The sequence below is a fragment of the Bos javanicus genome, chromosome 29 (assembly GCF_032452875.1).
Source record: "Bos javanicus breed banteng chromosome 29, ARS-OSU_banteng_1.0, whole genome shotgun sequence".
In the NCBI taxonomy this organism is placed as follows: domain Eukaryota; kingdom Metazoa; phylum Chordata; class Mammalia; order Artiodactyla; family Bovidae; genus Bos; species Bos javanicus.
Window position 1 is genome coordinate 19,054,469 of NC_083896.1, and position 14,905 is coordinate 19,069,373.

General features: G+C 37.2%; 1 protein-coding gene across 10 annotated transcripts in view; it reads left to right on the plus strand.

The window, feature by feature from the left end:
- The window catches only part of LOC133241095 (glycerophosphodiester phosphodiesterase domain-containing protein 4-like), a 173,786-nt gene that overhangs the window by 116,602 nt on the left and 42,279 nt on the right, over positions 1-14,905 (plus strand). For 7 of the 10 annotated variants that reach the window (XM_061406178.1, XM_061406176.1, XM_061406173.1 and 4 more), the window contains one exon: positions 9,839-9,986. The exons of the other annotated variants lie outside the window; for them this stretch is intronic. In XM_061406178.1, coding sequence (XP_061262162.1) covers positions 9,839-9,986 — 148 coding nt within the window. The remainder of the gene's footprint in view (positions 1-9,838; positions 9,987-14,905) is intronic. 10 annotated transcript variants of the gene reach the window in all.

Consider the following 14,905-nt stretch of genomic DNA (forward strand, 5'->3'; position numbering starts at 1 on the left):
ATGGGGTCACAAAGAGTCGGACATGACTGAGTGACTTTCACTTTCCTTTAGGATTGACTGGTTTGATCTCCTTGTTGTTCAAGGGACTCTCAAGAGCTTTCTCCAGTATCACAGTTTGAAAGCATCAGTTCTTTGGCATTCAGCCCTCTTTATGGTCCAACTCTCACATTCATATGTGACTACTGGAAAAACCATAGCTTTAACTATACAGACCTTTGTTGGCAAAATGATGTCTCCGCTTTTTAATGCACTGTCTAGGTTTGTCATATCTTCTCTTCCAAGGAGTAAGTGTCTTTTAATTTCATGACCACAGTCACCATCTGCGATGCTTTTGGAGCCCAACAAAATAAAATCAGCCTGTTTCCACTTTTTCCCCATCTATTTGTCATTAAGTGATGAGCTGGGATACCATAATCTTAGTATTTTGAATGTTGAGTTTTAAGGTAGCTTTTTCACTTTCCTCTTTGACACTCATCAAGAGGCTGTTAGTTCCTCTTTATTTTCTGCCATTGGAATCGTGTCATCTGAATATCTGAGGTTGTTGATATTTTTCTCGACAATCTTGGTCCTGCTTGTGCTTCATCCAGTCCGGCATTTTGCATGATGTACTCTGCATATAAGTTAAATAAGCAGGGTGACAGTATACAGTCTTGACGTACTCCTTTCCCAATTTGGAACCAGTCCATTGTTCCATGTCTGGTTCTAACTGTTGCTTCTTGACCCACATACAAGTTTCTCAGGAGGCAGGATAGATGGTCTGGTATTCCCCATGTCTTGAAGAATTTTCCACATTTTTTTGTGATCCACACAGTCAAAGGCTTTAACATAATCAATAAAGCAGAAGTAGATGTTTTTCTGGAATTCTCTTGCTTTTTCTGTGATCCAGTGGATGTTGGCAATTTGATCTCTGGTTCCTCTGCCTTTTCTAAATCCAGCTTGTATATCTGAAAGTTCTTTTCAGATGATTCTAAATGCTTCAGAGACTGAACATATATATGTGTTTTGTCCAGATATACATATGTATCTCCATATCTCCAAAATCTCTTTGAGCTACAGAAATTCCTTTAGATTCATTTTTGTATCTCAGGTCATGAGCTAGGCTATTGGATTTACCTCTTTTCATGTTCTGGCTTTTCCAGCCTCTTTGGCTATGGGGGAGTTGATCATAAAATATATATATCTTTTTCTTTCAGCATTAGAAAATTATACATGTTTTACCTCTCTTTCCTATTTAGAAGATTTCTCTTTGCCCAGCTATTTCTCTATTTTGAATGTATGTCTATTCCTTTCAACTTTTTATCAAAGAAAAAATGACTCCAAGGTGATTTCTTTCTCTGCTAATCATAATTTAGATGAATCTAGTAGTTGAAAAATAATTATAATAACTTTCACTTACTGAGCCTTTATTATGTGTCAAGTTCCATTGGTTAACCACAGGCTCTTTTTAAAATTCTGTAGCTTACCCATCAGCTACACTTTGACTTTGGAAAAGTTTTAATAATCAGTTTTCTCATTTGTAAATTAAGGATAACAATAACCTGATGGAATGGTTAAAAGATTAAGTGACATACTACATATATGCACAAAACAAAGTGATGGGCAAATATATGAACACAGTAAATGTTACCTGTTGTTTTATCATCAACATCGTTACATGCTGTGCCCTATAAATTAGCATCACCCGCCATGTTTCAACTGAGGAATCTTGTCTCTAAGGAGGAAAAGGTCAGGAAGGTTAGGGTTAATATTTCCCCAAAGTCCATATAGTTGGTCAGTGGGGGACCACACTGAGGTTTAAATATAGGTTTGACAGATTCCCCAGTGTTAATTCTTTTACTAGTAATTTTTATAAGTTATTCCTTGGCCATAGTTATATGGGAATAGTATCAGCTGACATCAGACTTTAAGAGGGATCAGTCATATCCTGAGTCCTATTAGAAAATCAAGTGGTCTAATCAAACTTAAAAGCTTTTGCACAGCAAAGGAAACCATAAAGAAAACAAAATGACAACCTACAGACTGGGAAAAAATAAACACAAATGATTCCAACAGGGGTGGGCTTAATTTCCAAAATATACAATTTAAATTGGTTAATAGTCTTTTTAAGTATTTTATACTGTATTTTCCTCCTGCTTTTTCTGTGGAGTTAACACAAAGCATTAGATTGCAAATCAAACTCATACACATCAGAGAACTTACTATTAAGTTTTATTATTAATTTCAAAGGTACAGAAGGCAGTCAGGAGGCTCAGACAAAGAAAGGAGAGGTCAGAGACATTGATTTCAACTTTGTAGGTTTCTTCCTTTATTGGACACATACCCTATGGCTCACAGTAATAGATATAGGCTCCAAATGTGTTTTTATGGGGTTATTTCACTTTGAAGGAGAACATTTGAGTTATAAAACATTTGCATTTAATACTCCCAGAGACTTGCATAGCTTTTGTCACCTTGTCCAGGGACCCATACCTCATAAATCCACATTCTGTATTTATTTACAAAATATATAATAAAAAGTAATCAACCAGGAACATCCATTAAAGAACATATTCTGTATATAAAGACCTCTCTTTCTAGCAAATATTATTGTTCTATTTAGAGAAGATGTAGATATCATGTTGACAAGGAGATTAGACCATGACTTCTGCCTTCTTCCTTCTGGGAGCAACCTGTTCAGTCAGAGAGAAATTAAGGGCTTCCTGTGCCTCATCTGTAAGTTATAGAAAAGGGGATGTAATATTTCCAGCTGACTGTTGGTTTCTGTATTTCTCCCTTTGGCTGTGTTTGTTGTTGTTATTGTGATTATTGTGGTTGTTTGGCTTCTCATATTTTAAACTCTTTTTTTAATGTGTATTTGCATTTAGAATTGTTAGATTTTTTTCATGGATTTATTACCATCCTTTCATTATGAAATGTCCCTTCTCGCTGGTTATAATTCTTGCCTAAAGATTGCTTTTATTAATATTGCCACACTGGCTTTCTTATAATTAGTGTTTCTGTGGCATTTATTTTTTTTGTTCTTTGTCTTTGAACTGCTTTGTGTCTTTATATTTAAAGTACATCTCTTTCTCAAAGACTTAGAGAACAAACTTATGGTTGCCGGGGGAAAAATAGGGGGAAGGGGTAGTTAGGGAATTTAGGATGAACATGTACATACTGCTGTATTTAAAATGCATAAGCAACAAGGACTTACTGTAGAGCACACAGAACTCTGCTCAGTGTTATATGGCATCTTGAACCTTCCAGTCAGGATGAGAGTTTGGGGGAGAATGGATGCATGTGTATGTATGACTGAGTCCCTTTGCTGTTTACCTGAAACTATCACAACATTGTTAATCAGCCATACCTGAATACAAAATAAAAAGGTTTTTAAAAATAAGGTATATCTCTGATAAAGTGAAAGTGAAAGTCCCTCAGTTGTGTCCGACTCTTTGCGACCCCATGGACTATACAGTCCATGGGATTCTCCAGGCCAGAATCCTGGGGTGGGTAGCCTTCCCCTTCTCTAGGGGATCTTCCCAACCCAGGGATCAAAGCCAGGTCTCCCACATTGCAGGTGGATTCTTTACCAGCTGAGCCACAAGGGAAGCCCATATCTATTATAAATAGAATATTATTGGTTCTTGCTTTTATATTTAGTGGGACAATCTCTGCTTTTCAGTGGGAATATCTGACCCATTAATATTTAGTTTACAAATGAATATACTTAGGTTTATATTACATCTTGCCATTTTCCCTATTTGTCCTCTTTATTCTAGATTGGTTATTTGGTCATTCTTTTCCTGACTTTGAATTTTTTAAGTTCATTGATTATTTCCTATCTTCTCTATTGACTTTTTACATTTTTGAATTATTTTTTTACTAGTTGCTCTAGAAATTATAAGAAGTATCCTTACCTTATTAAAATTCACCTTTGGATAATTTTTCTACAACATAGAGTATAGAACATTATAATCTTAATTCCATTGACTATCTGCTGTCCTTTGTGCTGTTGTTGTGATGAATAATACTTTAGTTATAAACCCCAGAGTACATTTTTATTATATTTTTAAAATTATCAGTAATATTTTTAAAATTAAACATTTAAGATTAAATTAAGTTTAGATTTAAAGTTTAAATTAAACTTTTGAGATAATTGCATGCTAACTTATAAGAAATAATACAAAATGATGCTGTATACCTTTTATCCTGTTTACTCCAATGGTAAAAATTTTAGTACAATACCAAAACCAAGGTATTGGAGTCAATGCAAGCCACCAGTATTATTCAGATTTCCCCAGCTTTGCTTATATCCTTTTGTATGTGTTTTGTATATATAGTGCTGTGCAGTTTTATTACATGTGTAGGGTTTTATTACACGTGTAGGGTTACATGCCACAACCAAGACACACTGGTTTCATCACCAGAAGTATTCCTATTGTTTCTCTCTTATAACCACACTCCTCTTACTTCCTTCTGCTTCCCCTCACCTCAAACCCTAACTCTTTACAATCACTAATTTAGTCTCCACTTTTATTATTTTGTCCTTTTGAGAATATAATATAAATAGAATCATAAAATATGTAAACAGTTGTTATTGGCTTTTTTTCATTCAATGTAGTTCCCTTTGAGAGTTATCCAGGTTATTGCATGTATCAATAGTTTATTGTTTTTCATTGCTGAGTACTAAAATTTGTTTAATCATTCATCAACATAAGGCTGTCTGGTTGTTTATGAGTTACTATAAATAAATCTGTTTTGATATTTGTGTACAGGTTTTCATGTGAATGTAACAGATTTTAGTCATTTAAAAATGTTTTAACCATGGTAAAAATACACATAATGTAAAATGTGCTATCTTAATTAATCATTTTAATATACATTGATTACATTGTACAACCATTCCTGCCATCAATCTACCTTTTCATCTTGTATACTCAAAATTCTATACTCATTAAACAATAATATCCCTACCAACTCCTCCACCCCAGATCCTGGAAACCTGCTATCTCTCTCTCTTGTTTTGACTTATATAAGTTGAATCATACAGATATTTGTCTTTTTATAAGTGGCTTATTTTGCTTTGAATAAAGTGCTCAAGGTTCATCCATGTTAAATCCGTCCTTTGCAGAATTTCCTTCTATTTGAAGGCTAAATAATATTTCATTGCATGTATATATCACAATTTGCTTATTTATTCATCAGTTGATGAACACTTGAATTGCTTCCATATTATGTGCAGTGCTGAGTTGAGCTTAGTCACTTAGTCATGTCTGATTCATTGCAACCCCATGGACTGTAGCCTGCCAGGCATCTCTCTCCATGGGGGTTCTCCAGGCCGTAATACTGGAGTGGGTTGCCATGCACTTCTCCAGGGGATCTTCCCAACCCAGGGATCAAACCCAGGTCTCCCTCATTACAGGCAGATTCTTTACCATCTGAGCCACCAGGGAAGCCCTAGTTAGAGTGAATAATGCTGCTATGAATATGAATATTACAAATATATATGGTCATGCTTTCCTGGTGGCTCAAAGGTTAAAGCGTCTGCCTGCAACGCAGGAGACCTGGGTTTGATCCTTGGGTTGGAAAGATCCCCTGGAGAAGGAAATGGCAACTCACTCCAGTATTCTTGCCTGGAGAATCCCATGGATGGAGGAGCCTGGTGGGCTAAAGTCCACGGGGTCACAAAGAGTCGGACATGACTGAGCAACTTCACTTTCACTTTCAAGACCCTTCTTTCAGTTATTTTTGCAGTATATCTATTAAGCAGACTTGCTGGATCTTATGGTAATTCTATTTTTAACTTTTTGAGAAACAGCCATACTGTTCTCCACAACAACCAATAGTACACAGGAGTTTTAATTTCTTTACATCCTCCACATTCTTGTTGATTTCTGGTTTTGTTTTTTCTTTTTCTTTACATAGCCATCCTAATGAGTTGGTATTAGTTCTTGAAATGTTTGGTGGAATTCAGCAGTGAAAGCAATGGGTCTAGGACTTTTCTTTGTTGGAAGATTTTTGGTTAATGATTCAGTCTCCTTATTCATTGTAGGTTTGTTTGCATTATCTAATTCTTCATGATTACAAAATAGGTTTTGTGTTTCTAGGAATTTGTCCATGTAGGTTATCCAATTTGTTGGGATACAGCTGTTCTTAGTACTCTCTTATAATCCTTTTTATTTCTATAAAATAGTAATGTCCCCATTTTTATTTCTGATTTCAGTAATTTGAGTCTCTTTTTTTATTAGTAGTACATCTAGGTAAAGGTTTATCAATTTTGTTGATCTGTTTGAGGAACTAACCTTCAGGTTCATTCATTGAATTTCTCTGTTGGTTTTCTGTTCTACGATTCATTTATTTCTGCTCTAATCTTTATCATTTTCTTCTTTTCACTATGTTGGATCAATTTATTCTTCTTTTGCTAGTTCCTTAATTTGCAAAATTTGGATGTTGAGATCTTTATTATCTTTTAAATGTAAGTGTGTAAAACTGTGAATTTACCCACCATCACCACTTTTGCTGCATGCCAAGTTTTGGTACATTGTGTTTTTATTCTCATTCATCTCCAAAAGGGGAAAAAAGTGAACGATGGAGAGGGAAGAGTATTGACCCTTTTAATCCCTGGTAGTCACTTCAGTGGGAGAGGTTTGTAACAACAGGGAGAGGTACAACAATCATGACATCCCCACTCTGTCTACACCTGTGTGAGTAGAAGCATCAGTCAGCCATAAAACCATAGATTCCTATTATCTGAAGGATAAGATACTTTTGGCCCACCTTGGTTCCTACAAACTGTCCAGTCTGCCTCAGGAATATGGGGCCAACTGGCTGCCGTGCACTAGGGACTCGTGTACTGCAACTGCTACTGTGCCAGGTGATGAAAGCGACCAAAGTTAACTATAACTTACCATCCAAAACTCCCCTGGAAGTTGAAAGCCTTCAACAGATTCCATAGTTCCAAAAGAGTTACATTAGGCAGGTTCTTTGAGTGAAGTTGTTGTCTAGGTGGGGAGAGAGATTCCTAATGTTTCCTTTTCAATCATCTTCCAATAATTCTCTCTCGTAAGCATAAGTTTTTGTTTTTATGAAATAAAGACCTGAGAATATAGTTGCTGCTGCTGCTGCTGCTGCTAAGTCACTTCAGTCGTGTCCAACTCTGTGTGACCCCATAGGCAGCAGCCCACCAGGCTCCCCCGTGCATGGGATTCTCCAGGCAAGAACACTGGAGTGGGTTGCCATTTCCTTCTCCAATGCATGACAGTGAAAAGTGAAAGTGAAGTCGCTCAGTTGTGTCTGACCCTCAGCGACCCCATGGACTGCAGCCTACCAGGCTCCTCCGTCCATGGGATTTTCCAGGCAAGAGTGCTGGAATGGGGTGCCATTGCCTTCTCCAAATATAGTTGCTAGGTTATGGTAATTACTTGTCTAATTTTATGAGAAACTGCCAGACTTTTGGGGGGAAACTTTTATGTTCCTGTCAGCAGTATATAATGACCTAGAGTCTCTATATCCTTAGCAATTTTTGGCATTGTCATTACTTTTTGGTAGCCATTTTAAGTGTGTAATGACATCTCATTGTGGTTTTAGTTTTCATTCTCTGATGGCTAATGATGTAGCACATATAATTATGTGCTTATTCCTCAATGGTATATCCTCTTCAGTGAAATGTTTTTTCATGTCCTTTCTAACTGGATCGCTTGTTTGTTTTTTTTTTAATTGAGTTTTGAGAGGTCTCTCTATAATATAGGTATTAGTCCTTTGTCGGATATGTTATTTATAAATGTTCTGTCCCAGTATGGCTAGACTGTAACATCCTCTTAACAGAGTCTCCTACAGAGCAGAATTTTAAAATTTAGATGGAGTCTAATTTCAGTTTTACCCTTTATGAATCATGCTTTTAATGTCAAGTCTGAAAGTTCTTTGTCTTGCTCTTAGATCTCAAAGATTTCTCTTATTTTTTTATATAATTTTATTTATTTATTTGTGACTGTGCTGGGTCTTGTTGTTGCACTAGCTTGTCTCTACTTGCTGTGAGTGGGGGCTGTTCTCTAGTTGCTGCGTGCAGGCTTCTCATTGCTATGGCTTCTGTTGTTGTGGAGCACGGGCTTTAGGGTGTTTGAGCTTCAGTAGTTGTGGCACATGTTTTAAACATATTCTTTTTTCCCTGGTGGCTCAGATGGTAAAGAATCCACCTGCAATGTAAGAGATGTTTGTTCGATCCCTCAGTCAGGAAGATCCCCTGGAGAAGGAAATGGCTACCAACCCCAGTTTTCTTGCCTGGAGAATTCCTTGAACAGAGAAGCCTGGCTAGCTGTAGTCCGTTGGGTTGCAAAGTATTGGACACAATTGAGCGACTTGTAGATTTTACAGATTTTCAGATCCTCATTTATTTTGTTAAAGTTTATGCCTAATTATTTAATTTTCTTTGGTGTGATTTAAATAGTATTGTTTTACATTTCAATTTCTGTATGCTTATTAACATACAGACATGTGATTGGTTTTTGTGTGTTAATTTAAAAAAGTTTAAGAAAAACTTTTAGCTTTAAAAAACATTTACTTATTTTTAGGTTTTAAATTTATTTTTAAATGATCTGTAGAATTGTCTTAGACACAATCTAACATTTTGGGTAACTAATTGCAAGCACTCCTGTAAAGGCTGTATGGTTATTTTTATTTACGGTTTATACACTGAGCCTAAGAAATTGCCAAGCTAGTATGTGACAGAGCTGGAATTCAACCCCAGGCTTGTGCAGAGCTGTTTTCAATATGTTATAACATCTCAGGGTTAAAAAGTCTTTTGAAGGCGCTTACATGATGCATTTTCTGAGAAATTTAATCTCTGATGACAACTTGACTAGATGTCCTTCTGTTTCTACAGATAGTGCACAAATATTTACTGACATTTCATTCTGCCATTGGGAAGTACTGTGTTCCATCTCCCCTACTCATGCTTGTAAAGTTTTTTTATATTTGAAATTTAAATATTCAAATTATTTTGTATTAATTTATTAGTATTCATTTATTCATTCCTTCATTTAAGTATTTCTGCAGGCAGGTATTATGGTACGTAAACCACCACCACCACCACCACTGGATATACAGAGGGTTCCCAGGTGGCATTAGTGGTAAAGAACTCACCTGCCAATGCAGGGGACTTAAGAGATGAGTTTTCTATCCCTGGGTCGAGAACATACCCTGGAGGAGGGCATGGCAACCCACTCCAGTATTCTTGTCTGGGGAATCCCATGGACAAAGGAGCTTAATGGGCTATAGTCCAAAGGGTCACAAACAGTCGGACAGGACTGAAGTGACTTAGCATGCATGCACTGAATATTCAAAGTTGAATAAGACATGGTCTTTGCTTTTAATTTGCTTACAGTTAAGTTGAGAAGGTTGATAGGAAGGCACATAGAGTAGAGGACGGTAAGTGCTCTGATGGAAGTAAGTACGTTTGCTGCCCAATAGTGTACTGGAGCTGGTGCATATCAGCTTATGGGAGCAAATTGTGAGTATACCATGGAAATTGACAAGTTCCATTAGGAATTTGTTAGGGCTTTCCATTTTTTCCCTCCCCCCCCACTTTCCTTCCTCCCTCCCTCCCCTCCTTTCTTCCCTCCTTCATTTTTCTTTCCTTGAGGAAACCAATTTACTAAAATACTACTGCTGGCATAGTAGCAAAGGTATTAAATGCAGTCCTTTATCTCATCGCAATATGAGTTAATTCTGCCTGTCATATCATAGGTTGTCCTACTCTCACCTACTTCTGGTGATGTAGGCAACTATAGTGACTGTTTCCCTCTTAGGTGATGAGAGTGAGATTAACTCTGAATCTCCTGTGGGTTCTTTTTATTTTTCCTAGAGAATATAGAGCAGCTAACATAAGTATCAACTTATACCTTGTCAATGAACCTTGGCTCTTCTCACTGGCCTGGTGCTCCAGGATTCCCTCCGTGACCACAGACAACATTCAGGTCCTGAATGAGATGACTCAACCTTCCTACTTCATGGTGAGCTGGTTGTCTAGATTGTCCTTCCAAGTCTGGTACAATAGAAGTCTCTGTCCCCCACCAACCCTGACATTGTCCATTATACACTCCCCAGGGTAGCTACTTAAGACAGAGGCTTATCTGAGATTGGAGATGTGCCATTCTCCCTTCTCTCACCTAGATCCTTCTGTGATTTTCAGGGGGAAATTACTATTGGTGTAATAATTGCTGTTTATTGAATCCTCACAATGTGCCTTTCATGCATCATGTAGTTTTTAAACCTCTGAGTTAGCCACTGGGAGTATCCGTGTGGAGAATATGAAGCATCACATGATGCAAGATTCAGAATGAGGTCTGACTCCAGAGGTGTGTTACTTCAGCCTCACTTTCCTGAAGGCACAGCAACAATGACAGTGGCATGAGGTGTGGGGAGCAAACCCAGTGTACTTGACTCCAAAGTAAGCACTGTGTGTCCTAAGCAAAATGCTTTAGAAAAGATGAGCAAGTGTCCAGCCACCTAGTTTGATTTTCTCTTCTGTCCTGCTATTGCTTATGGCCAGAGAATTGAGGACCTGAAGTCTTGAGTTATAATCCCAGCTAAATCCCTTCACTTATTATTTTTATGGAGAGAACCTTACCTAACCACTTAACGACTGAAGAGCCTGTTTTTCTAATTGGTATAGACTATGTAGACTGAGTGGGACAGTCAGCATCAGAAAACAGTTTCTCTCCACTGACTGTTTAAATTGCTCTGAGCTAGGTCTTTCCCTTCCCCTGAATGAGATCTCACTCAGATCCCATAGCTTTTTTAGTCACTCTTAGATAGGTTATTTTTTTTTAATTTGAGGATAATTGCTTTGCAGTGTTGTGTTGGCTTCTTTTATACAACAGTGTGAATCAAGCCATAAATATGCATATGTCCCCTCCCTCTTGAACATCCCTCTCACCTACCACCCCACTCCACCCCATCCCTCTAGGTTGTCACAGAGCACTGGATTGAGAACACTCTGTTTTACAGCAACTTCCCATCATTAGTTATCTGTTTTACATATGGTAATATATATGTTTAAGTGCTGCTTTCTCATTCATCCCACCCTCCCCTTCCCCCACTGTGTCCACAAATGTGTTCTCTATTTCTGCACCTCTATTCCTGCCCTGCAGATAGATTCATCAGTACCATTTTTCTAGATTCCATGTGTATGCATTAATATACGATATTTGTTTTTTTCTATCTGACTTACTTCACTCTGTATAATAATAATAGGCTCTAGGTTCATCCGCCTCACTACAACTGACTCAAATGTATTCCATTTTATGGCTGAGTAATGTTCCATTGTTTTGTATGTAACACAACTTATTCATCCATTCATTTGTTGATGGACATCTAGATTGCTTCCATGTCCCAGCTATTACAAATGGTGCTACAGTGAACATGGGGGTACGTGTGTCTTTTTGAATTATGATTTTGTCAGGTTTTGGATTTGGTCTATGCCTTGTAGTGCAATTGCTGGATCATATGGTAGTCTTATCCTAGTTTTTTAAGGAATCTCCGTATTGTTCTCCATAGTGGCTGTGTCAATTTACATTCTCACCAACAGTGCAAGAAGGTTGCCTTTTCTCCACATCCTCTCCAGAATTTGTTGTAGACTTTTTTCATTGAAATTTTTGTCTTGGTTTATTACTGAGATGTACTTTAAACTATCCTGACTGATATATTTTATTTTTTTACTTAAATTTATTTTTAAATGGATGATAATTGCTTTACAATATTGTGTTAGTTGCTGCCATACATCAGCATGAATCAGCCATAGGTATGCATATGTCCCCTCCCTCTGGAACCTCCTTCCCACCTCTCACCCCATCCCAGCCCTCTAGATTATCACAGAGCACCGGATTTGAGCTCCCTGTGTCATATAGCAAATTCCACTGGCTGTCTATTTTACGTATGGTAATGTTTCAACTCTTTCAATTTGTCCCTTCCTCCCCTTCCCCCACTGTGTCCATAAATCTGTTCTGTATGTCTGTGTCTCCATTGCTGCTCTGCAAATAGGTTTATCAGTACCATCTTTCTAGATTCCATATATATATATATGCATTAATATATGGTATTTGTTTTTCTCCTTCTGACTTACTTCACTCTGTATAATAGACCCTTGGTTCATTCACCTCATTAGAATTGACTCAAATCCATTCCTTTTTATGGCTGAGTAATATTCCATTGTATGTATGTACCACAACTTCTTTATCCATTCATCTATTGATGGACATCTAGGTTGGTTCCCTGTCCTATCATTGTAAATAGTGCTGTGATGAACATTGGGGTACCTGTATCTTTTTCAGTTGTGGTTTTTCTCAGGCTGTATGCCCAGTAGTGAGATTATTGGGTCATGTGGTAGTTTTATTTCTAGTTTTTTAAGGAATCTACATGCTATTCTCCATAGTGCCTGTACCAATTTACATTCCTACCAACAGTGCAAGAGGGTTTTCTTTGCTTCACACCCTCTCCAACATTTATAGTTCGATGATAGCCTTTCTGACTGGTTTGAGGTGATACCCCATTGTAGTATTGATTTGCATTTCTCTAATAATGAGCATTGTTGAACATCTTTTTATGTGTTTAATAACCATCTGTATGTCTTCTTTGGAGAAATGTCTGTTTATGTCTTCTGCTTATTTTTTAGTTGGGTTGTTTGTTTCTCTGGTATTGATCTGTATAAGCTGCTTGTATATTTTGGAGATTTATGTCAGTTGATTCATTTTCTATTATTTTCTCCCATTCTGAGGGTTGTCTTTTTATTTAGTTTCCTTTGCTTTAAAAAAATCTTTTAAGTTTAATTAGACCCCATTTGTTTATTTTTGTTTTTATTTCCATTATTGTAGGAGGTGGTTCACAGAGGATCTTGCTGTGATTTATGTCCAGGAGTGTGCTGTGTATGTTATTCTCTAGGAGCTTTACAGTTTCTGGCCTTATATTTAAATCTTTAATCCATTTGGAGTTTATTTTTTGTGTATAGGGTTAGGTAGGTGGAGTTCCAGTTTCTTTCTTTTACATGTAGCTGTCCAGCTTTCCCAGTACCACTTACTGAAGAGATTGTGTTTTCTTCATTGTATATTCTTGCCTTTTATGTCAAAGATAAGGTGACCACAGATGCATGAGTTTATCTCTGGCCTTTTAATCTTGTTCCGTTCGTCTGTATTTCTGTTTTTGTGCCAGTACCATCTTTGTCTGGATGACTGTAGGTTTGTAGTATAGTCTGAAGTCAGAAAGATGGATTCTTCCAGCTCCATTTTTCTTTCTGAAGATTATTTTCACTGTTTGGGATCTTTTGTGTTTCCATACAAATTATGAATTTTTTTGCTCTAGTTCTGTGAGGAATACATTGGTAGTTTGAAAGGGATTGTTTGACTCTGTAGATTGCTTTTGTCATTTACACAATATTAATTCTTCTAATCCAGGAGCATGGTATATCTTTTCATCTGTGCCATCTTCAAGTTCTTTCATCAGTGTCTCATAGTTTTCTGCATACAAATCTCTTGTGTCTTTAGTTAGGTTTATTCCTAGGTATTTGATTATTTTTGTTACAATGGTGAATGGGCTTGTTTCCTTAATTTCTTTTTTTGATTTTTCTTTGTTAGTGTATATTAATGCAAGGAATTTCTATGTATAAATTTTATATCCTGCCATTTTACTGTGTCCATTGATTAGCTCTAGTACTTTTCTGGGGGCATCTTTAGGATTTTCTATGTATAGTATCATATCATCTGCAAAGAAAGAGAGTTTTACTTCTTCTTTTCCAATCTGGATTCCTTTTATTTGTTTTTCTTCAAAAAACCGCCAAATAACAACAATAGGAAAAAAAAAGGCAGAAAAATCCTGGGCTTAGGTTGGGAAGGGTTTAAGCAGTGGCACAACAGCTGGAGTGAGATTTAGGTAGATTGAAGAAAGTGGGGAAAACCACTAGACCATTCAGGTATGACCTAAATCAAATCCCTTATGATTATACAGTGGAAGTGAGAAATATATTTAAGGGCCTAGATCTGATAGACAGAGTGCCTGATGAACTATGGAATGAGGTTCGTGACATTGTACAGGAGACAGGGATCCAGACTATCCCTGTGGAAAATAAATGCAAAAAAGCAAAATGGCTGTCTGAGGAGGCCTTACAAATAGCTGTGAAAAGAAGAGAAGTACAAAGCAAAGGAGGAAAGGAAAGATATAAGCATCTGAATGCAGAGTTACAAAGAATAGCAAGGAGAGATACAAAAGCCTTCTTCAGTGATCAATGCAAAGAAATAGAGGAAAACAACAGAATGGGAAAGACTAGAGATCTCTTCAAGAAAATTAGAGATACCAAGGGAACACTTCATACAAAGATGGGCACAATAAAGGACCTACCAGAAATGGTATGGACCTACCAGAAGCAGAAGATATTAAGAAGAGGTGGCAGGAATACACAGGAAAACTGTACAAAAAAGAGCTGCATGACCCAGATAATCACGATGGTGTGATCACTGACCTAGAACCAGACATCCTGGAATGTGAAATCAAGTGGGCCTTAGAAAATATCACTATGAACAAAGCTAGTGGAGGTGATGGAATTCCAGTTGAGCTCTTTCAAATCCTGAAAGATGATGCTGTTAAAGTGGTGCACTCAATATGCCAGTAAATTGGGAAAACTCAGCAGTGGCCAGAGGACTGGAAAAGGTCAGTTTTCATTCCAATCCCAAAGAAAGGCAATGCCAAAGAATGCTCAAACTACTGCACAATTGCACTCATCTCACACGCTAGTAAAGTAATGCTCAAAATTCTCCAAGCCAGGCTTCAGCAATACATGAACCATTAGTTTCCAGATGATCAAGCTGGTTTTAGAAAAGGCAGAGGAACCTGAGATCTAATTGCCAACATCTGCTGGATCATGGAAAAAGCAAGAGAGTTCCAG